At 45.4% G+C, this 23,118-nt stretch overlaps 2 protein-coding genes across 2 annotated transcripts in view; one reads left to right on the top strand and one right to left on the bottom strand.

Annotated features, from left to right (window-relative positions):
* Window positions 1-7,888, bottom strand: part of mst (misato mitochondrial distribution and morphology regulator) — a 19,434-nt gene extending 11,546 nt beyond the window's left edge. The window contains exons 1-7 of the mRNA XM_089545624.1: window positions 7,543-7,888; window positions 6,978-7,067; window positions 6,555-6,676; window positions 4,737-4,803; window positions 4,050-4,095; window positions 1,840-1,969; window positions 1,495-1,612 (exon numbers count right to left, since the gene is read on the bottom strand). Of these exons, the coding sequence (XP_089401750.1) occupies window positions 1,495-1,612; window positions 1,840-1,969; window positions 4,050-4,095; window positions 4,737-4,803; window positions 6,555-6,676; window positions 6,978-7,067; window positions 7,543-7,620 (651 nt within the window). The 5' untranslated portion in view covers window positions 7,621-7,888. The remainder of the gene's footprint in view (window positions 1-1,494; window positions 1,613-1,839; window positions 1,970-4,049; window positions 4,096-4,736; window positions 4,804-6,554; window positions 6,677-6,977; window positions 7,068-7,542) is intronic.
* LOC149343106 (protein fem-1 homolog CG6966) lies at window positions 7,880-23,118 on the top strand. The gene is made up of 8 exons (XM_089545623.1): window positions 7,880-8,071; window positions 9,057-9,206; window positions 11,843-12,176; window positions 12,410-12,677; window positions 13,860-14,001; window positions 15,718-15,956; window positions 16,805-16,976; window positions 20,870-23,118. The coding sequence occupies exons 1-8, from the start codon at window positions 8,009-8,011 to the stop codon at window positions 21,359-21,361; spliced, it is 1,860 nt and encodes a 619-aa protein (XP_089401749.1). The 5' UTR covers window positions 7,880-8,008; the 3' UTR covers window positions 21,362-23,118.

Genomic DNA, 23,118 nt, shown 5'->3' with positions numbered 1-23,118 from the left:
TATGCTTCTCTTTTGTTACCTCCCTGAACCATCGGACATGAAAAACTGTGAAATAAAGTACAACATAAAGTACACCAGGTGCCACTGCAGCATGAGCCATTTTTTTCCCTTTGACATCACGTTTTCATGAAATGTCTCTGCCGTCTATTTATGTCCACGGCGATTGAAAGCTGGGCCCACATCCCGAATTAGATCCCTTTCAAAAAAGTCCTGCTTAGTGACGCCTGATGGCCAAAACACTAGAAGCAGATGCAGTGAATCCGAGCCACCACATCTGCTTCCAATGTTTCAGCCAATCAGGCGTTTCCAAAAGGGGACGCTTTCGAAAGGGACGCAAGTTGGGATATGGGCCCTGCCCTCTTCTGCATACTCTTTCCAGAGTTCCAGTCATGATTCATTGGGAATCACTTAGTTCAAATCACTGTGCAAAAGCCATTTATGAAGGAAGCCCAAAGCAAACAGAGCACAGCACCACCACATAACTGCACTGATGCATGACCTAGTGGAAGTGCATTAGAGCACCTTGCTGTGCCAGCATGCTGCATTTGTGTACAGTTGGGGCAGATTCATCCCCATCATGAATATCAGTAGTCTAGCTAGCCCACTGCAGAACAAAGGCCTCTCCCATCTATTTTTTATACCCCTGTCCTGCATCAGCTCCAGCCACCCCCTCCCCACAAAGTTCTAATCTCATCTCTTCACCTGCCTTTCTGTAAGCCCTGCTATGCTTACATTTACTTGGAATCTACTCTGTTACCCTAATGAACCACTGCTCCACATTACATGATCTGTACAAGCCATTTCCTTCTTGATTTCGGCAAGAATATCATTAATTCACATTTGTTCCCTACCCACTCTGCCCTCCTGCAGCTTCTTAACAGTTACTGTATTGCCTGCAATTCAATTTCAAGCCTTTTTGTTAGCCCCCGAAGTTCCCGCGTCATACCTTTCTCCTGATGGATACCTGGAAGCTGCTATTTACGGTTTGAGGGTACCTGTCAAAAGCACTCAACCCCATTCTTATTCTCCGAGCTGTTTACTTTCATGGTCCAGATCTCTGATCGCTACTTGCCCAAGATAGATGCATCACCGTTACTATTTTGAATACCTAGCTCCATATCGTAAACTACTATTCCGTTCCCAGACTGCTGAACACCACTTCAGCTTTCTTCACATAAATCTTCAGTCCCACCATTCTGCTTTAAATTTCTAGGTCCTTTATCATGCTGCAATTCATTCCACAAGTGAATAAGCATGGCACTGTCAATCGAAAATTTAAGGTTATACCCAAGGTGCTATCCCCAAAGTTTAATCTATAACTCTTCCCAACCCATCCCTCTGAACGTTTATTGTAAACATGCAGTGGATAACAGAGAGATTGCATACCCTTTCTGGCTGATATTATTCGGCCAAGGCTACATATATATACTACTACAACTTCCACAACCATGCTAAATGCACTCCAGTGTAATACATAGCATAAAACTCCTTTACCTGGAGAGAATCGCAGTCTTCTGCAAACCAGCGCACATCATCCATAAAATTGCTCTGCCACTCAAGATCCTCTGCACACTGGTTACCAATCCCAAAGAGGTCGAAGGGGTCATCTGGGCTGCACCAGGTAGGAAATTAAAAAAAAAAAAAAAAAAAAACACCTGTACTATTTTGGCACCATTGTCATCAAATTGCAAGAGACTTTCCAAGAAAAAGCAACATCTTTAGCTCCAGCAGTTTCTTTGCACTGAAACTAACTATGAGAATGGACTGATTACATTACCTGAAACATAAATGTAAAGCTGGTTATTAAAGAGAAGCAACACTTTAGGCACCACCACTTACTTGTCGTGAAGGTACTGTGAGATGAGGTGAATCGTTCGAGGGTGTAGCTGGACGTTGAGAAATTCTGACCACAGCTGTATCGGCTCTTTCTTGGCTTCCACCTGGCTGCTAGACTGGTGTGCCAAATCCGCTACAACAAAGCAAGAAGTATCAGGTGCTGTACAGGTGACCTCCTTAATCAACGACCAGATGCACTGTACTTTTTGTATTTATACACACACTTGTTCCCCGTTCTTGTGTTTGCAATCTAAGTACCTGAATGAGTCATGCAATGCGCAGTCTAAAAGTTGCATCAAGTTAACCTTTTCCTTTTGATTGTCGTCCTTAAAGATGAGAATGATGATTGCTATCACTTTCAGCAACCAGAAACACTAGAATACAACAGTAAACTTTTGGTAGAATATCAATCACATAAGGTTCTCTCCTTTTCCCACATGCTATCCAAGACTGAAATTTCATACCCAATGATGTTGTTAATAAATCACATCTAAATAGCTTCCTCTTGAAAATACCCACACTTGCCCAACTGCAAAACGTTCTACTCTTTCTCCTCACCTTGCCATTTTGCATAATTATAAAACTTGTCTACCATGACTAATGACTCACAGTTTTCAGTCATGGTCTGCATTGCTCCCTAGAAGTTTTCAACACCTTATCTGCACCTTGTCTTTTTGTACACATTCTCTATGAGTATTTTTACATCCCAAGCATACAACAGTTTCTAAAATGAGGCTAGCAGGGTGAAATAAATAAAGTAACAACAAAACAAGCTGCAGCAAACCTTCCCTGTTGGAATATTGCTATACTGTGCCAGACAATGAGAATTCTGAGAATGACAAGCTCATTGAGAATGGTATCCTGGGCACAACTTTTTGCACAAATCTCCAGACGCTTTTACGCCTCATGAAGATGTGAGATAACATGCCTTTTAAAGTTATTATATGTCTAGCTTTATGAATTTTTTATACAGTTGTTAACTGCTCATTTTGAAACACAGCAATTTGAGCCGTGCAGTCATTAGCCAGATAAAATCGTCTTAAGGCCAAAGAAAGCTGCAGGTTATTTGTCAGTTTCAAACAATGACTATTGTTTAGACTACAGGAATGATATTGGTGCACAAAAACAGCTTTATCGGAGTGCAAGTTATGGTTGTATTACACAAACAGAGTTCTCTGATAGAGCTCTAGCAGAAATGAGATCGGTCACTCACGGGCAATGTTCCTCGCTTTAAAATTTAAAACTGCCCATTAAGGCACTGCCAGTGTGCTCAATCAAAACAAATTTTAAACATTTATACAATACATTCACCTTAGCTGACCATACCTTATTCAACTTATGTACAACTTCATTAAAACACAAGCTCCAGCTGCTTTCTGCAGGGTACAATACTTAAACAGTGCCATAAGCTGGCACTAAAGGCAACACAATTTTGCATAACACAACAAAAACAAGAGCAAAAAAACCTCACGTGACAACGCATTTGCCAATATACTTTGGGAAAAGCCAGCATGTCTTGAAAATGCAGACACAACACAAAACACATCACATATGTCTTGTCGCACGATTTTGCCAAAGAAGCCATTGCAGGGGCAGTAATAAAGCATGCTCAAAGTGATGAAGAATATGAGATAACTTCCAATTTGTCCGTAAGAGAAATCAGTGCTTGCTTTGTATGTCTTATACTCTTGCTTATCAAAGAAGTCAACAGTCATTGAAACAAAGAAAAGCATAGGGGAATTTTTTTGTGTGTGTGCTTTTGATCAGGAGGAAATCAGAAGTGCGACCATTTTACACCTGAAAGATAACTAATTAGGAAGCAGAAGAAAAGTCAACCACACAGGTGATGGGATGTTGCTGTTATTCCTGTTCTAACTGCAATGAACTTCCCAATTAGCACGGATGCCTTTGATTTAATGCATGTGACTACAGTAGTAGAGCACAGTCAAGACACAAATAAGGTAATTCTCATCAAGTAAATCATAAACTAGAGTGGATGCCCAAAAAGAAATAAAAATAGTATTGCCTAGCCTGCACCACCTAGGGGACAACGGGCTCATCAAGTGAAACAAGGAGAAGCCCTTATGGCTAGCTGTAACATTATTTTCCGAGAATGAGAAGTTACTAGGACTCATTATCTGCACCATTCAACCAACGCAGAAGCAGTGCTGAAGTGAGATCTTGTCGCTTCCAGCAGCGACCATAGCGCATACCTCGGCAAACATCCTTGTCTTGGTCAGCTAGGTATCTTCGCACATCCTGGAGAATAGTAAGAAAAAAAATATCAACAAACAAACCAGAAAGATGGCATGATCATGTAACCTCTCAACAACCAACAGCTCAAAACTTAAAATGAAAGACATAAAAGAAATGCACAAACAAATTAAACACAACAAAATAAAATAAACTGACATGAGGAAATGAGGATGAACACAACACAATCAACATTTATGCAGATCAATTAAAAAATAAGGAACATACTCAATTAGCATCAGAAGAAATAAACCTTGTACTATATTTTACAGCGTCTATGGTGTACTTGGCCGCACAGAACCGAGGAAGAACATTAGCTATGACAATCTTGCTATTTGTGCCTTTTTTTAGCTTATACATAAACACAATTTTTCACTACTGCCATCAAAATGTCCCAAAATTTCAATAAAATAACAAAGATTTCAAGCAATTACTTCACTCATATTAACAAGGTTTCAACCATAATGAGCAGTTGAAAAGTAGCAATGGTTCTAATGCAAGCAGCACCTTACAAGTCAAAGAAGGCAAAAGCACACTTTGATTGCGATAAATGTTAGGCGTTGGGGCTGCTTCATTTTCTCAGTGAGGTTCAGATCAGTAGCCACATTGGACCAACAATGTTTTAATGCTTCCCTGAAACAACCTACTTTGTCAGTAGAGCCGCTGGGAACCTTCCTCTCAGGCTCAGCTTTGTGAATGGTGACTTTACCAGACCTGAAAAAACCGTGCAACAAACCAGACATAAAACCAAAGTCAGAGAAAATGAAATTTAAACATGCAACAATCCCACGCTTTCCACCTGAACCAAGGCTGAAGAGCTCAATACAATAGCTATACTAAGAATTTCTTATTTTCAAGTACCTGATTACATTATTTAATGGTAATTCATAACCATAATTGGCAAAAACAGCAATTCAACCATGTCTGACATTCCATCCACTTATACATTTCCAACACCATCATGCTATATAAACAACTTAAGCCACAGCAACATTTTTTGTATTCTCCTATAAGGGAGTAATTACTCACTGACATCCACCCAAGTACAGCCACACGGCTACAAAGGAAAGCTATACAGCTTCCTCAGAAACTTCGTAGTTAGAGAAAAATTCGTCCTGGTCCGGGGTTCGAACCCGGGACCACCGCTTCACCGCAGCAGTCGCTCTACCAACTGAACTAACCGGGATAGCAAGCTTACGGTAGGGTGAAAGCAAATTGATCAATAACTCGAAGTGAGAACTGTGCAGGTCAAATGTTTTAGGGGAATCCCCCAAGGTGGATTAGATTTGTAATAAGGGAGTAATTACCCATTCTGACGTAATATTTTAACTAGAGGTTGGAATTTTTGGCTTTTATTTTTTGAGATGTTTGGCAGACTTTGGTGTTTTATTTCCCAAAGCAGTTTGCAGTTTTATTCGGGGAATATTATTTTTTACAGATGAATTACCTTTTTCTTTTCTTCAGTGATATAAAGCAATACTCCAGCATGGTCAAAAGTCACACAGTGTTTATCTTGGCCTTTTTGTTAGCGCGAGAAATTGATCAATGCCCAAATCATCACACTCAAATCTGTGCTTATAAAAGGAAATGATACTGCAATTAAGAAAAAAAAATTAACGGAAGGTAAATGAGAGCATTTTCATACAAAAAAGGAAAAACTGAACTGTCATGCTTTCTTCAGTTGTTTCAATTGCTGAGCGAGAGGGCAGGGCATCACATGGTCTGTGTTGATGGCAGCGATGGAATTGCCATTGAATCATCGCAGCAGATAGAACATGACACTTTTTCATGTCTTTGCATGGTTTTGCATCAACTTCCTTACTTGCAGTGAAGAAACCTTTAGTCGTCACCCACTAAGTGGGCGACCACACTGAACAAACACAGCTAAGTTGGCAGTAGCAGACATGTTTGGTGAGGAGTTACATACTGTGATGGAGCAATGCCTCAAGACACACAGCTGTGCTCTTAATCCTGTGGCACCACCACCTCACTAGACCCCTGGCTTTCATATTTTGTTAACTTTCTCCTTTCACTGAGTGCAACTCCTACTTTCATGTCAAAGATACTGACCTTTTTCGGTTAAAACCAGATTTCAAGAAATGAATTCGGTTCACTTTAATCTGTTTTTTTTTTCTCCTGTTTAAACTGTAAAGCCCAAAAATTACAACTATGTTTGGCTCAAGTTATTTATTACCTTCCTCAACACCTCAACATTTTTTTGCATTCTGATAACAGCTGTAAATCAAACAGTGATACCAGCCAAGAAAAAAATATGCCGCGCTTGCAAGAGCTGATTCACTGCATGCATGAGCAAACATATTAACCATTAGATCCTCCAAGTCTTCGTCGTCTCCAAAACAAGATATTAGGGAGAAATTCAATATGAATTAAAACTTCCACGTCACCAAGTTCAGCTGAAGACTAAAAGGTTTCTGTTCTGCAATGTGCTTGGGAGGTTTTCTCACCAGGCAATTGTTTCATTGGCGGACGATGGTGCAGGGTCATAAAGACTGCCAGTCGCTTTGAGGTTTCCCAGGCTGCCTCGCAGGTCGGCAATGAGGAGGCGAGGTGTATACGTGACACGGCCCTGCAATGTTCACAAACAAAACGTTGAATTACACAAAGGCACATGTGACAGCCCAGTCAAAAAAAAAACATTGAGATTTCCAATTGGAACCAGTTGATTTTTGGGCACCATTGGAACTAATTGGCTAGAAACCATTTGGAAAGGCCAATTGGTTCCAGTTGGCTTTTGAGCCAATTGGTTCCAATGATGTCTGAAAACCAATTGGTCCCAATGGTTTTTTTTGACTGGGAGACTTGCACGTTAAGATCCACGACGGCCTTAAAAACTCCTAAAAGAATATATAACAGGAGTGACAGCTTACCTTAGGGTTTCTGCCTTCACGGAAAAAGATATCATGAGCAAACTCTAAAGGTATCGTTTTGTCATTTGGCTTGTACGAGAAGCAGGCCTCCTGTGCAAAACAAAGCATAGGGTTGGGGTGGTGGGGAATCACATTTATTTGTCGATTATTACATGCACATTTGTTTGCACGCCAGCCTTACATGCCCTGTTCTATCTCAAATTTTGCACTCTTACTACTGAAAAGCGGCACTACAGAATACAGTAGAATGAACACTCCAGATGCGAAAATTTAATAAACACACACTCGCACACACGTTGTCCGTTTCTGACATTTTTAGGTTATTGCAATGGACCGGCTTTAGGCGACAATCTCGAGTTGTCAGACGAAACTAGTTTCGCTTGCAGTGCAATACGCGACTATTAATACATCTTAAGAACAAAAACAAGAGAAAAGTAGCTCGGTGCGTAGGCGGCATGAATACAATGACAGGGGTTTCAATAGCTCCACACACAAATAATGACACCACGCGGTCTAGCCGACATGGCATCAATCACACACAGGCTGCGCGATGTTGACGCCTTACTTGCAAGTTCCAAATGTGAGAGCCCACAAAATTTGCATAGTGTCCAAGTTGCAGGGTTATAACTTCTCTGGCAGGCATGCTGTTGCGTTGATGGCAGTCGGCATGAAAATGAGTCAGAAGGCTATGTGACCATCACGGTACCGCCCAGAGAGAAAACACGTTGGCTGCTTGCACCTGGTTATTGTCAATATGTTTTGATACACCTCTTTGCCTCGACTGCCTCGGTTGTCTCCGTTTTGAATTCGGGAGCGCAGGTGCAACGCTCAAGAGAACGATCTCGAAACCTCGGTGAAAAGCACGCCGTTATCGGATTGGCTACGGAGTGATGTGAGATCGAGGCGGAGCCAGTGAGCTACCAGCGGCCACCGCAACCAAGTGCTTCGTTGCTGTCGTCGAAGCTGAAGTTATGGTCCGGCCTAGGGCGTTTGAGCTTGCCTGCGAGCTATAGAAACGAAACGTAAACTTCATGATGGAGTTCAAGAATGCCGTGTTCAACGCTGCAAAAGATGGCAAGCTCAGGCGCCTTAAGGTAGGTTGTTTATTGCGCTTGACAAAGCGTTCCAGGGAGATGTCGTCTTGTGTTTTGTTAGGCTTAGACCTTGCACATCACAGAAATGGTGATGTGAAGAAACTTTAGTTAATGAATAACTAGGTCGCATTTGTGTTTTGATCTTTAGAAACAAATGCGTTCGCTTTGAGTTCCTGGTTGTTACGTCATTTTCGTGTTGGTGCATGCGGAGACCCCATGATCGCCACTCGTTTCCGCGCCTCCGACTCAGCTGTTTTGTTTTTCCTGTGAGATTTCGCAGTAGAATGTTCTTAAGACTTCTCAGCGCATAGAAACGTTGCATTGTGTGTGAAAACGGTTGATCTATTAAAGTATGAATGTTATGATTAAGAGTAGAAGCAGCCTTTCTCTGCGGTATTGCATTGTTCAGAGTGCTTACGCCGAGCAGCGACTAAGAACCATGTGTATCCGCTCATGACTCACGTCGGAATTCCGGAGCGGTAAAACAATCAAACGGCTTGCTGTGTACACCGATGGGTGAAAGCGGTGCAGGCGCGTATTGTGGTGGTGAATAAACCGGGCGCTCAGACCCCCCTCCGTTTGGAGGCCACTGTTCCGTTTTGACATACGCGTCGCACGTCCCGTTTCAGGGACAAAAATGAAAGAAGTGCCTCTCGCTTCTATGTCGTTACGTGATTTGTATGTCGCTAACTGCCGCCGAACTGCGCGTCTATGCAGTGTGAAAAGCTGTCATTTAAGGGGTGCTTCGTTATGATACATATGCCTGCTCTCGGCCAAATCGTTTCTGTATCTTATAAAAAGTTGGCACAAAACTGGCTGTGCAAATCGGATATTGGTAATATAAGAGGAAGCCTGAATTGGGCCTGTAGTGTATTGCAGAAAAGAAAAGAAAATTAGCATTTCAATATGGGTTACGCTGGTCGCCATCAATTATTGATGCCAGTGTTTAGGCGTATTAAAATTTTGACAATTCTTAATGATGCAGGTGTTTCTGGACCATAGACCAAAGGAAGAAGTGCAGAGGTTGGTTTCTGCCACAACTAATGGAGCAACTCCACTGGTGATGGCATCACGCAATGGCCACCTTGACGTGGCTGACTATCTCCTTGACAGGTGCCATGCTGACATTGAGCAGGTAACAAAATCACCTGTGTCCAAGTCAACCATTTTCTTTCACTCTATTGAGAAGGAGAAGCTCTGCAAATGTGACACACAGCTAATGGTTTCACAACTGCGTTCTCAGTTCACATATTTTGTAACAACTGTCCCTGCAATTCATTCTTTTGTTATTTTGCTATTGGTCGGCATCAAGGTTGGTACTGGCGCCAACAAATGAGATTTCTTATTTAGCTGTCAGTTATTATATGAAGTCCCTACTATCAGTGGTATTAAGGGAGAAAAAAGAAGTGAAGTGGGAAAGAATCGCCAGTATGACCCTGGGTTTCCATTTTGAACAATTCCTGGTGTCTCGCATGACGCATACAAGACTGGAGTTTGCTGTGATGTTTAACTTTGCATTAACATTTTTGCAAGCCCTGTTTGGGTTTTACGGTTTTATTTGTAATGCTAGTAGCACTTTCAGAGAACCAAATCTGGGGTCCATTCATCAGCATGTAGTCACTAAATTGGGGAACCGGGAGTTGGCATTTGCATAAGCTTGTTTCAGTTGCTTATTTCAGTTTGTCTCTGCCCTTGTGTGTTACACTGTGGATTTCTTGATTGTAAGACTATTGTATGTAGCCTAGTTTCTACGTTAGGAATATCATTCCTAGCTGTTAAGCTTAAAGGTTGAACTTTAGTGGTATTTGAACCTGTTAATTATCCTTAGCTGTCAGTAGAAGTTGGAGGATAGAAGTTGGGCATTGTATGCTAAAAATGCGAACTAGGGGTGCGAGCTGCATATAGAACATACTTAAATTCTTTCTCGGGGCACTGGCTGGGCAACGCAAAGTACAGTCCTTGTCAAAAGTATACAGCCCAAGGGGTCTGCTTCTGAGAGCGCGGCTCGTCTTGTATGCTCATGGTCCGTAATCTCACAAACGCAGGAGGAACTTAAGTCCTCAATTCTCCCAAGTTTAGGACTGCTACATGGCTTGGAAGCAAACCCCTTGGGCTGTGTACTTATGACAAAGACTGTACAGGCCTGTTGTGAGGTATGGGTGAGCTCAAGTAATCTCTGGTGCAGATGTGCTTCAACGGCAGCTGTATGTCGTGGGAAACCGCACACTTTGAAACAGCCTCTCTGCATCTCCATTGGGGATGTTACACAAATGCCCACAAGAGCAGGGTTTCACATCTAGCCAAAGCAGGCCAATGGAAATGGTGTCTTTAGGGCAGAGCAGCAAGCAGGGGGTAGTAATGCGGTAGATATGCTTTTACTCTGAGAACTAAGTGCTTAGAAGACGTATAGGATTCGGCAAGTTAAGCTTTACTATCACTGAATTTTTTGGCACTTTCGTGGGCAGAGAACATGTGCGCTGCGGGTTCAGGAGAAAGATTAGTTCAAAAAGCAAATGCCACAAGGGATGCCAGACATTAGAATTGGGTGTTCCAGGGAACAGAAAACATTTTCAGTATAATTTGCAGCCATTCTTATGCTTCAGGACTTGCTCATACAGCATGTTCTAGGAGCTTTTAAACTGTAGCATGAAGATTTACAGCTTATCATATGGACACTCATTGCACTAAAGTAAGGCTGCTTCCGACAGAAAATTTGTTGCAGCTAGTAAGTGAACGCAGTACGAGCAAAGGTGTGAGCATAAATCGTGGGTGGTATGCAAGGAGGTCTATAAAATAAAGGAAGGAAAAGAAGTTTTTCAGCCTCCATAGTAGCATTGAGACTAGAATATGTTTTTGACAGACTCGGGCCCTCGGAGAATATTAGAGTGTTGCAGATGCAAAACTCAAGGACTGCAAAGCTCCAGACTGTGACAGCTTGAACGGAGAAAAATATCTCTGCTCAGAAAAAGGGGGTTAGAAGGACCTCGCAAGTGGCCATTTTTAATTGCTCCAGTGCCTTTCTGCCTCGCGTTTTGGCAGTTCAGAGCTATAAAGGCAAGTGTCGGTTTCCAGTGCATACAGCGTAGTTGTTTAGCTGCATGCTTATAATATTAGAAAGCTGAAAAAAAAAAGCTTGTCACTATTATTAGCTGAAGTGCTGTTGCTTCCAAGAGCCAGTTATTCCTCTTAGATGTTTGAGAATGTATTGTGTAAAATGGTTTCGGTGGCATGTGCATCAGAACTATCTAGGAGCAGAGGCATAGCAGGGCTTGGCGCTTGGAACTTTTGTTTTAGATGAATTAAACTCAGGCAGTGGCAAAAGTTGATTAGGTCGTTTGGATTAAGTTTGATCGTTATAAGAAAGAAAGGGTACAGAAATAGTTTTGCACATGGTGGACACTTGAACCGCATTGTAAGGAAAGGGCTGAAGGAGAGAGTGAAAGGAAGGAGAGAGAGCAAGAGTTGCTCCATGGGAAGGTTCCAGTTTGATCTCGACCACTTGATGTTCTTTAATGTGCTCTGGCATCTTACAGGACATGTGCGTTTTACATCTCGCCTCCCATCAAAATGTGATTGCTGGGCTTGGGCACCACGACCTGTGCTCAGCAGCTGAGTGCCACAAAGTAATGCAGCACATAGACATGCTCTGATTTGACTGATGCCTGAAATGGCCTGACGTATTGTTTGAATCTTTAGAAAAGTCATTTGGAGCTGGTCTTGGACAGTCGTGAAGCTTTGGTAATCTTTGGGGGGGTTGGTGTGTACGTGCAGGTGGGCTCGGTGAGCTTCGAAGGCGAGACCATCGAGGGTGCTCCACCACTGTGGTGTGCGGCAGCGGCGGGTCATCTGAGTGTAGTGCAGAGACTGGTGGAGCGAGGTGCTCGTGTGAATGCCACCACGCGGACGAATTCCACACCATTGCGAGCTGCATGCTTCGATGGCCACCTTGCTATCGTGCGCTACCTTGTGGAGCGCGGTGCTGACCTAGAGATTGCCAACCGCCACGGGCACACCTGCCTCATGATTGCCTGCTACAAGGGGCACCTGGACATCGCCAGTTACCTGGTCGCACAGGGTGCCCACGTCAACCGCAAAAGCGCCAAAGGTGTGTGTGTGTGCTCTGGTGTTCAGAAGAATGGCTTGGCTTGTAGTTGGGCTCAGTGCCGCTTGATAAGGCTTGAGGACACAATTGCACTTGCATCTTGTGTGCAGGTTGTTCTGCATCCTCTAATTTTTGTGGTAACATTTGAGTTGTTGTCGTGTGGTTCCGGGCCACCCAGTGCAGGGCTGTTGTGGTCTGAGCAGACCGAATTGAAGAGGCCCGTTGTGTTTCCCCAGGGAACACTGCGTTGCACGACTGTGCCGAGTCGGGAAGCTTGGACATTCTGCGGCTGCTCTTGGAGCATGGAGCCCAGGCCGAGCGGGACGCGTATGGCCTCACGCCCCTTTTGGCCGCAGCAGTGACGGGCCATGCACCGGTGGTGGAGTTTCTCTCCTCGCTGCCTGATTGCACGCGGGAACAGCGCATAGAGGCTCTGGAGCTGCTGGGCGCCACCTATGTGGACAAGAAGCGTGATTCACCTCGTGCTCTGGCTCTCTGGCGCAGGCAAGCAGCACAAGCATGTTTTGGTTTGCATGCTTATGATGGGCGACCGTCTGGACTGGCAACAGGTTTTCGAGTATGGCCTATAGGCAGATAGACCAGGGAGATGAGAAATGGTTTCGTGATGCAGGTAGTCCTCATAAAAGCAAGTAAACTGTATGTGCATAAATTTTTGCTTATATAAATGCTTGAGAAACGATGCGGTTTTGACGTGCCCACTTTCAGCATTTGCAGTCTTCGTTCCGAGAAGCCTTTGAGGAAGTGGTTTTTGCACACATGCAAAACCTTGAGACAGCAGGAATCATGTGTTAGCGGTGCTTATAACCTGTTATTGGCAAGTTTAAGCAAATGGATTAGGTGTTCTCTGTTTGCATGCATGTGCTATAGACGTGCGTGAGTGCGGGCCACAGTAGTCGACGACTGTGCCAAATGCATTAGTCATGTTTACATGGGTCTACGAGGTGGTATCAAAACGTTTTCGAGACAAGTTTTGCAGAATGCCAACAGAGGGCAGCATAAGGCTGCATGCATAGTCAGGGGAAGCGCCAACCTTCATAAGTCAGTGTATGAAAAGTCATCGTTCTGTGTACGCAGGGAGCTATACAAGTGATGCTATTTTTGACGATGTGCATTGCCACGTCTGCGATTTCATCATGAACAGAATGTTAGAATGAAGTGTGATCATGAAATTCTGTGTGACTGTTCATCACCCGAAAAAAAAAAAACAAGTGTCATTTCTGCATCCACCCTACTCGCCAGATTTAGCTCCTGCTGACTTTGCCTTCTACCCAGAGATAAAGATCCAGTACAGTTCGCAGAAGGTGTTCGACGTGCTTCATAAACGGCGACACATTTCAATGGTGACGGGAAGGCTGAAAGCGCTGTATTGGTGTGCAAGGGGATTATTTTCAAGGTGAAAGTGTGTAAACATAAATAAATAAGGCCCTTGCTTGCAAACAGAGCTAGACTCGGAATTTTTGATACCACCTCGTATGTCAAATCATTCTCTACATTTCTGTGTTATTGGCCACCCACGTTTCAGTGCTGTGTCTGAATATGTGTAATGTGTCAGTGCTCTCGCATGTATGGGGAGTGGTGAGTGTTGACACATGTCTTATTGTTTAGTTTTTTTTTACACTGTGCTATAGGTGAACCTGCGTGTGTGTGTGTGTGTGGTGTATGCAGAGCTCTGGAAGAGCGCTGCCTTGACCCTCCAATGCCGAAGCCTTTGAGGCCAACCACTGCTGCCTACGGCCATGCAATGGAGGCCAACTCCCCTGCTGACTTGGACGACCTTCTCTGCGAGCCAGACCAGATGCGGATGCAGGTGTGCATCTTCATGACCTTATGGATTTATGGAAGTGCAAAAGAAACAATGTGTGTTCTCTTTGTAAGTGTGAATACTTGGCTTTTAGGAATTTTCAAGCTCAGGCCAGTTTATAAGAGTCCAAGTAGCCTCTGCTGCTGATTTTTGTGGACTGTAGTACATACCGAATTGGTTCGAATATACAGTCGCTGACTGACATTTTCTTGAACATGCTTGATTATTCGGAGAGAAGCCAACAGCCACAGAAACCAGGGGGCACAGGGGATTTTTAATTTATTTATTTATTTCGTGGTGTTGATGAATTTATAATATTACTGAATATGCTATCGCTTAAAGCTAATTGATTAGAAAAGCAGAAGAAAAAACAACCACATGCCGCCGGTGGGATCTGAACCCACGACCTCTGAATTACGCGTCCGGTGCTCTACCTCTGAGCTACGGCGACGGCTGTCAAACCTTCTGCTTTCGGGGGTATTTATGTTTACAAATAACCTAACCTTGGGAGTGTTCACCAGCGCCACCCACGTTCTTAAGCGGCGGACGTGGAACGTCCTGAGTTACCGCTGATGTGACGTAGAACGTCATTGAACGGTGAGGGTTGAGGCTGTGTGAGAACCCTCTTATGCTTCCTAAGGCATCAAGGCTGCCAGAACCGAGGCCCTCGTTAAGCAATTAAGCAGACAAGGAAAGGGGAACGAGGGGCTCGTTATAAATATGAGAGAAGCCAACAGCCACAGAAACCAAGGGGCACAGGGGATTTTTAATTTATTTATTTCGTGGTGTTGATGAATTTATAATATTACTGAATATATGTTATCGCTTAAAGCTAATTGATTAAAAAAGCAGAAGAAAAAACAACCACATGCCGCCGGTGGGATCCGAACCCACGACCTCCGAATTCGTGGCACCATGACATGCTCCATAGAGCTAAGAGTACATGAAATTTTGGACACATCACAACTGATTGCTCGTTTTTTTCCAACTCTTCACACTAGCCTTGGCATCACCGCCAACATGCAAGCCACCATGTAATGTGTGTAGTGGGACCTCACTGCTTCAGACTTCAAGGGAGGTCAAAAACGTGATCCAGTAGAACAGTATTCAAGCCTAGAGGGAGCCTCTTGAGCAGCGGGGTTGATATTCTTCGTGGCTTCGCACATCGCGAACGTGTGGTTGCGAGCTCGTAGTGTTATCGGATGTTGCCCACTGTTGAGTAAGTAGCTGGCCGATTTTTCGAACTCTGAAAATTCGGACGTGTGATATTTTGGATTGGTCATTTATTTCTCGGGGAAAAAGCTGTCTTTTGCTCTGTGCTGTGGTGCGAGGTCCGCAGTATACTCTGTTCTTGTCAACTTCACGATTTTGTAAGGAAGGCTTTGCAGTATTTTTCATTTGGGTGCTAGGGATGGAGTATTTTTCATTTGGGTGCTAGGGATGGAGTATTTTTCATTTGGGTGCTAGGGATTTGGGTGCTAGGGATGGAGTATTTTTCATTTGGGGTGGATGCTTGCACAGCAGTACCACTTGTCAGTGGCTGGCCTAGGAAGCATGGTGCTGCTTTTACAGACACTTTGCATTTTAATTCCATTTTTCAACTGTAACCTCATATCACCTCTCTGTGCACATTCAAGAGAGCATGTAGCGAACGTGCTGGCTGCTGACGCAGTTAGCAAACGAGCTCACTAAGATTTGTCTTCCGGTCTCTTGTGTTCACAGGCCCTCTTGGTGCGAGAGCGTGTGTTGGGCCCGGCTCACCCAGACACGGCATATTACATTCGTTACCGAGGTGCCGTGTATGCAGACCTTGGGGACTTCAGCCGCTGTGTGGCTCTGTGGCTGTATGCGTTGGACATGCAGCAGCGCTGCCTTGAGCCATTCAGCCCCATGACCCAGAGCAGTCTACTGTCCTTTGCCGAGCTCTTCTGCTTCATGATGGCTGAGGCTAGGCCAGCAAGGTATGCATTGTATGCAGATTTTTTTCTGAAAAATGCCCAGGCATAGCTTGGTTAAGCCAAGAATGCGTTGCATATTGCGCGAGGTATTGCTTGGCGGCACTCGATTTTCTCAGCAGCTTTTCCTCCGTGACATATGACTGGATGGATGGATAGGAGCGCCCCCTTTGAGACGGGGCGGTGGCAACCGCCACCATGCTCAGCCGACCTTTTTTTCTTTTTATTTTTTTTTTTAATTTTTTTACATGGTTTGGTGACGTTACGTCACTACGTGACGTGACGTCACGTGGTTTGGTGGCTGCCCGGCCGTGCCCAAGGGCTGAACTGAGTGATTGCAATATGCTACGCATAAAAGGGAGTAAGGGGGTACTTGTGAAGAAGCTGCACTGTGTTGGTTTCATACAGACCAAAGGGCAGGCAAGGAACATGGTTATTGTAAGGGTGTGCAAATAGTACGTTTTGAGAACCAAGTCGGATATAAGTAGTGTAGCTGACAACAAAATAGGATATGAATTGAATATTTGCATAAATGCACTCTGGTCGGTGAATTTTAGTAATTCATATCAACCGTGTTTGTTCCATAGAGATCCTATTGTATAAAGTCTCTGCTCATTCATATAAATGGTACTCAGGCAAAACAGTTGCTGGCATTGCCTCACAAGGCTAGAGCCGCCTGCTTTGAACACATCTGATCTGAGATTCAGCAGGGTATGAAGCTTAAAGGAATAAAGGAAAGCACTACGTCACTTTTTTTTTTTTTTTTTTCTGTTAGCAGGTCATTGAAAAATGCTCGAGGTGAGTGAATGCTGGGCTCGAGGTCATTGCTTCCACTTTTTTTTTGCATTTCACAGACCATCGCGGCGCCAGCTGGCTCCTGTGGAGTTTGGCGACGTCCTGGCAGTTTTTGAGCGTGCCGTGGCTGAGCTCGTGTCAGCTGGACCTCACATGCCGGAGCCAGCAGAGGCAGTGCAGCGCACACTGATCATCGCACTGCAGCTGGCTGCTCTCCTGTGTCGACTGCAGGTGGGGGCTTGTTAACCTGCCGCACGTCTGTTAAAGGTCTCTTCTACATTGCTGCACTCGCTGCACTAGTTCTGTGAAGTTCCGTGGCAGTGCCGCCAGCGTGCAGCATCAGTTCAGGCAATTCAAGGGCAACTTGGCACTGGCTGTTTCCAAAACGAATGATTAAGTACTGGCCTGGTCATCTGCTAGCCTTGCCGTCGTCACCAAATTACAGTCAACTGTGTGCAGCCAACATAAACGACCACCAAAATCCCGCACCACGTGAAGAATTTTCAAGCAGCCAATCGCAGTGAAATTTTACCATGAACCTGCCCCAGGAAATTGTCGTTTCACAGAAAAAAAATTGTGTGTATACACACAGGTGATTTAAAAATTTGCGCTCAAATGCTGCCCATGTGGCTCAATTTGACTGCTTAGGTTTACAATTATGACGCCTTGAACAGTTACTTACCTTCTCCGTTTCTTCGACCTACACATGGGTGCCGCCATATTGCTGCACTGCAGCTGCACTTTGGTGAGTGCAAGCCTGGCAAGAACTCGTGCTGCGTTAGGCTGGCACTGTTGCAAAATGAAGGTGGTCCCGCTGCATTCGCAAAACGAATGCGAAAGTGTTGCACTCTTTGAATTAGTGCAGAAAGTGCAGCCAAATCGAAGAGACCTTAGAAGATGCAGAGTGTTGATGAGTGAATTTTCAGCAGAGTACTTATCTTTAATGGCTTCACATGTTGGTCTCAATGCGCATGATGTGAGTTACGGTAACTGCAGTGTGATTTGCTGAGCTCTGAACCATCCTGGGGGAGCTTCATGCCATTTCCGAACCGGAAGCAGAATCATGGGCGGCATTTGCAGGCAGTGGCAGCATGCTCCAGGGGATCCTGGATCTGACACACATGCTCAGTGTTGTTGAGACAGTGTATGCTGAACTATGTGGACCATTTATGATGTGTACATACCTCCTGGAATGTACATCTACCGTATAATGTGGAATACAGTCGAACCCGGATATATCGAACCCGCATATTTCGAATTATTGGCTATATCGAACACACAGATTACCCCCTTGAAAATACTATGTAAAAGTATAGGACAGTTGCGTTGTATATCGAATTCCATTTTCGCCGGACATTGGATATATCGAACGCCGCGCCGCGCCCCTGGAAGGTGCGCTTTCCCCAATGACATTCCTGTCCGGTCCTCAGCCGCCTCAGCGGAGAACATTTCCGCAGTCAGCAGGCGCAGGGCCCTTTTTTTTTTTTTTGTTCCCCGTTTTTGCGCCCCACCGGCGCGAGCTTTCCCACTCCTCCTCTCCTCCTGTACCGCCGGCGTGTGCTCCGTCAAGGTCATTGGAGATCAGCGAAGAGAGAGCGCCGCATGGAGACGCGCGGCGACCACGCTTCTTGGGGAAAGAGAGAGAGAGAAAACGGTCGCTCGTGGGCACATCGTGGGTCTGGGGAAAAGAGAGAGCTCAGAAATAAAAAAAAAAAAACGAAGCCCAGAGCGCCGATCTTTCTCCCTGCTCTTTCTTTTCCCTCTGTCGTTCCTTCGCAGCCGCGTTGACTGCCGCTCGCATAGGCTTCGCTCTTATCGCTCCATCTGCGCCTCGCGTGTTTTTTTTTGTGTGTGTGCCTGTGTTTCAACGCGCGACGTGAAGCAGGCCCCAGTAGCCAACTGTTTTGGCAAGGCAGGCCTTGAAGTGGCCGGAGATTAATGTCCGGAAGATTTAGATGACGATGAGTGCTTGGACGACGCGTTTCGCGACTTGTCCAATTTTCTCGGCGCCGTTCCGTCCGAAGTGACTGTTGAGGACTTTAACGCTGACAGCGAAGTTCAAGCGGTAGCTGGCGTTCAAGACGCCGACTCCAGCGACGACGAGGGCAACTGTGTTGTCGAAGAAACGCGTCCGTGCGCAGCCACTGAACTGGCGTCAGCGTTAGCCTGATTCGGCGCTGTTGCGGCGAAATGGAAGGCACTGTGCTCTCGCACCTGGACAGTCTCGAGAAGATCGAGGCCAGTGTTTTGAACTTCGTTTCCCAGGGGAAAAAGCAGCCCAAAATTAGTGATCTTTTTTTCCGCGAAATAAAGCGCTTTCACATTGCACGCCCATACTATGTGATTCGCGGCTGTTCCAAACGGTAAGCCACAATTTGTTATGATCGGGAGTGCAGTTTTAGCCTATATCTGTATATCGAATTTTCGCTATATCGAACTATTTTCCGATCCCCTTCGAATTCGATATATCCGGGTTCGACTGTATAGGTCGAGGCGGAATATAGGTCGACCCCCTTACCTTGAAGCAAAAAAGTCAACATAAAAATTATGAGGCACAAAATTTCGTTTTATTCACTGGTGCCACCAGACAGACTCGTAGCCTCCTCATTCGTCCGAGCTGTCAGAGCTCTCGTCTGAAGACGACTGCTTCGCGCTGGCTGCGTCCCACAGCATGTCGTTCTCGATATCGTCCAACAAGTTGCTAATGCAACATTTCTTGAATGCCCGCACCACCATATCGTCGGGCAGCGAGCGCCAAACCTGAGCCACCCAGGTGGCCACAGTGGCGAGAGGTGGCCTGCGCAGCCGGCCGGTGGGAGTCTTTGGGTTGTCGCCCGCCATCCACTGATTGTAGAGTTCACGCACGCGGTCCTAGAAGGGCTTATTCAGCACGACGTCCAGTGACTGAAGTGTTGAAGTCATGCCCCCCGGAATGACATTGAGCTCCGTCCTCCCGTCGCGTCTTCTCCGAGACGCCAAAGTGTCGCTGGGTGGACATGTTCCCATACTCTTCGGCGAATTCGATAACTTTTTTTTTTAACGCCGAGGTGAACTGACGTCATGTACCGGTACTCATTTTGCGGGCTGTCGCAAAATTACATTACAATGCCCCGAACGATTACCGCCGTCGACGTTTAGCCGCGTCGGTTGACAAACAGGAAGGAAAGAATCGTCAGCATGGAAGCGATAACGATGCGGATGCCAAAATGTCCACAGCTCACACATGTTGCCAGACGACTATTCAGTTTGTGCCAAAGGCCGGTACATAAGTCGAGGGGTGACCTTTTGGTAATATTTTTCGGAAAAAACCTCGACCTATATTCCGCACTATATGGTACCTTCCCCCATTGCGAATAGGTACCCTCTTGCCAGGACAGTGCACCAAAGCTGACGACAAGCAGAAATGAAATGAGCACAAATCTGAAGCACCTGCTGCAGTGCCACTTGTCAGAAGTGGGTTTGAACAGTGTGGAAACTGTTGGTTGCTGCTGCACTGGGATTGTATTTGAATAGGAAGAAATCTGCAGCGAGGTGAATTTAAGTGATTGGTCTCTGTCAGTATTTCCACAAATAGCATGTGTATTTTGTCTTCATCTGTCCCCTCTCCGATCCAGCCTGACCAAAAAAATGAAAGCAGGTAAGAAGAGCCCTTGCCCTTCCCCGAAAACTAGAAGTTTGTCGGAATACATTTCTGACCAGTCAGTCTGGTGGCTCGTGCTATCATGGATAATCAGATAGTGGCCAGGGGTCTCGGGCAGTTTGGTGCTCTAGAGGATGGCAAATTGAAGAGACCTTTATTTCATGTTATCTGGATGCAAGGACCAAAGGGTTTGTTCGCTCCGTTTCAGACCAGTGGAGTCCGTTGAGGTCACATCACAGTTCAAAGCTAAAAGGTCTACGTTGTAGGGCACTGCACTGGCCCATTTCAGCTGATTTTGGTTGTAACATTGTAGAAAGGGAAGAATCGGGTTGTATTTCTTGACACGAATGAATGCCAGCCAACTTTCATCAAATTGGCAGCAGACGGGTAGACTGTGACAGGCATCTGATTGCGACTTTCGGCTGGAATGCTGTGCACATTGGCCCAGTGACAGTGCTGGACAACATGCAATACCCCTTCGCAGGCCCAGTGCAGCGTGGAAGAAGAGGCTTTTCGACGTGCTGCCTACCGGTTGGTGCATTTAGACCTGAGGGGGCCACGGGGCGAGACGTGTCTGCACCTCGCCTGTAGCCGCGCGCCCCTAACCAGCCGCCAGGTCCTGGGTGCCGTCTGCCAAGAGGCCTTTCCAGCACCACCTCTCGTCCGCCTGCTCCTTGAGCTCGGAGCCGACCCCGACGCCACTGACCACGACCGCCGCACACCCTTGCACGTCACGGCGCGCAGCAAACCATGCTCCCGAGCGGCCGCCCTCGCACTTTTAGCTCGGGGGGCACACCTTGACCGCACCGATGCCACCGGCCGCACACCCCTGGACTATGCGCCCACACTGGTGGACTGCAGCCCTCTTCGTTTCACCGGCTTGCAGTGTCTGTGTGCACGTGCCATTGTGCGCTTTGGGCTGCCCTTCGAAGGACTGGTGCCTCGCCAGCTGGAGAGCTTTGTTCGGAGCCACTGAACAATGGCGTGGGGGCACCTGTGGTGACGCTGTGCCCCTTCCCTTGCACCTACTCCTGGTTCAAGTCAGCTTCTGTTTCCCGGCCGGTTTTAGGTACAAGGAATTCGCCAGTCATCCGCTGGCTCGTGGAATTGTGAGGTAGAGTGCCAGGGTGTTTAGTGTGGCTACCATGTGACAAAGGCAGAAGTCAGCCTCCTCCTCACTGTGGCAAGATGGATGCTTTGAATGTGCTGCTCTTGGAAGAGACCCTCTCTTTTTCTGTTTGTGTGTTTGTTTGCTGGGTGTTTTTTTTTTTTAATTTTGTGCTCGCAGGGCAAGAGAAGCTTTGTGTGGCAGTCTTTGAGCAAGACTCCCAAGGGGGCTCTTAGCTGCCTCAACTCCACCACTTGTTATGGCAGCAGCAGCAGCCACCTAGTTGCTGGTGTCGTAACATCTGATTTGTCTGTGCCTCACTGGGAAACCTGTTTGGCTGCACGTGGCCGAGGGATGGGCATATCACAGTGTGAACATCGTGATAACAGGATCTCTGAAAGAACTGGCTGGACTAGTTTTGTCACGTGACAATCTGAAGTGTAGCAGGTTTCCTGGAAAGGGGCAAGATGCTAAGTGATTTGCGAAATCTCCTTACAGACTCGGCCAGGAGCACATTATTTGCCACTGCCAGCGTACAATAAAACTCATCCTACTGGTTATGAACTGGCAGGAAACCTTAAAAGTAGTTGTGAATGGGTGAAGAAGACTTAACGATTATTACACTTGCAAAAGCAAGAGTATATTTTTGAGATTATTAACCAAGGGCATATCCTTTGGTACGGAATTATTTAAAGGGAGACATTAAATGGAGACTGGCTTTGTTCATCATTTATTTTTGTGTGATATGTTTTTTTTTTAGAAGGTTGCATGATTACTAAAATAATGATGTTTATCTCTCTCACAGTAAGAGGAAATTTTGTGCAACCTTCATTTATTTTATCGTCTCTAGCCAGTTTAAAATAGCCTGGAATTTTTAATCTAAACAAGGCAATGTTGCTGGCGTTTTTCCATAAACATAAGTTGTTGCTTTTATACACTGTTGCTTGCAAAAATTGCTGCCTTTTTATCTTAAATAACAAAATGTGCATCACGTCGCACTTTGCCTTTTGCACTCTACGTTTGTCAGTCTTTATGACGAAAGAAAATAGATCAGGTTAACTGAAACCAAGTCCTTCACAGTAGTGCCACTATGCTCGCATAAATATTTTGACAAATGTGGCAAAAAAATGAGGGGATGTTCACTGTCTTTTCATGTGTTCTAGACACTGCAGCTGGGCATGTAACACCACCTCATAGTGTGCATGGTTCTCAGCAGCATGTAGAGATGCACAGTATACAGGGCTTTTAGCCAGTTTATGGCATCGTAATTGTTTTATTTTTATTGTGGGTAATAGGTAATAGCACATCTTGGAGTATGGATTCTGGGACAAAGGTTCAAGGATGAGCATTGAGATATTCAGCCATCTGGGGATGGGAGGTTTGTTGAGCTTAGTAATTTTCATGCTGTCGAATAGGCTGCGTCACTGGAAGGCCCTGAAGTACAAAGCCTGTATGAGTGAGCTTGTAAAGGTTCTGTGCTCTGAAGTCATTCCCAGAAGCATACTCCCAGAAAAGGTTTCAGTGGTGAGCGTTGTTTTTTACTTTTGGTTGCGAGATGACGACAAACTCGCTCTTGGTAAGCTCTACCTCTCAGGAAGACAAACTAAAGGCAATGCAGACTTGAA

The sequence above is a fragment of the Amblyomma mixtum genome, chromosome 5, assembly GCF_055824585.1.
Source record: "Amblyomma mixtum isolate Tamu chromosome 5, ASM5582458v1, whole genome shotgun sequence".
NCBI classification, from domain to species: Eukaryota; Metazoa; Arthropoda; class Arachnida; order Ixodida; family Ixodidae; genus Amblyomma; species Amblyomma mixtum.
This window is presented reverse-complemented; position numbering and strand designations above follow the sequence as displayed.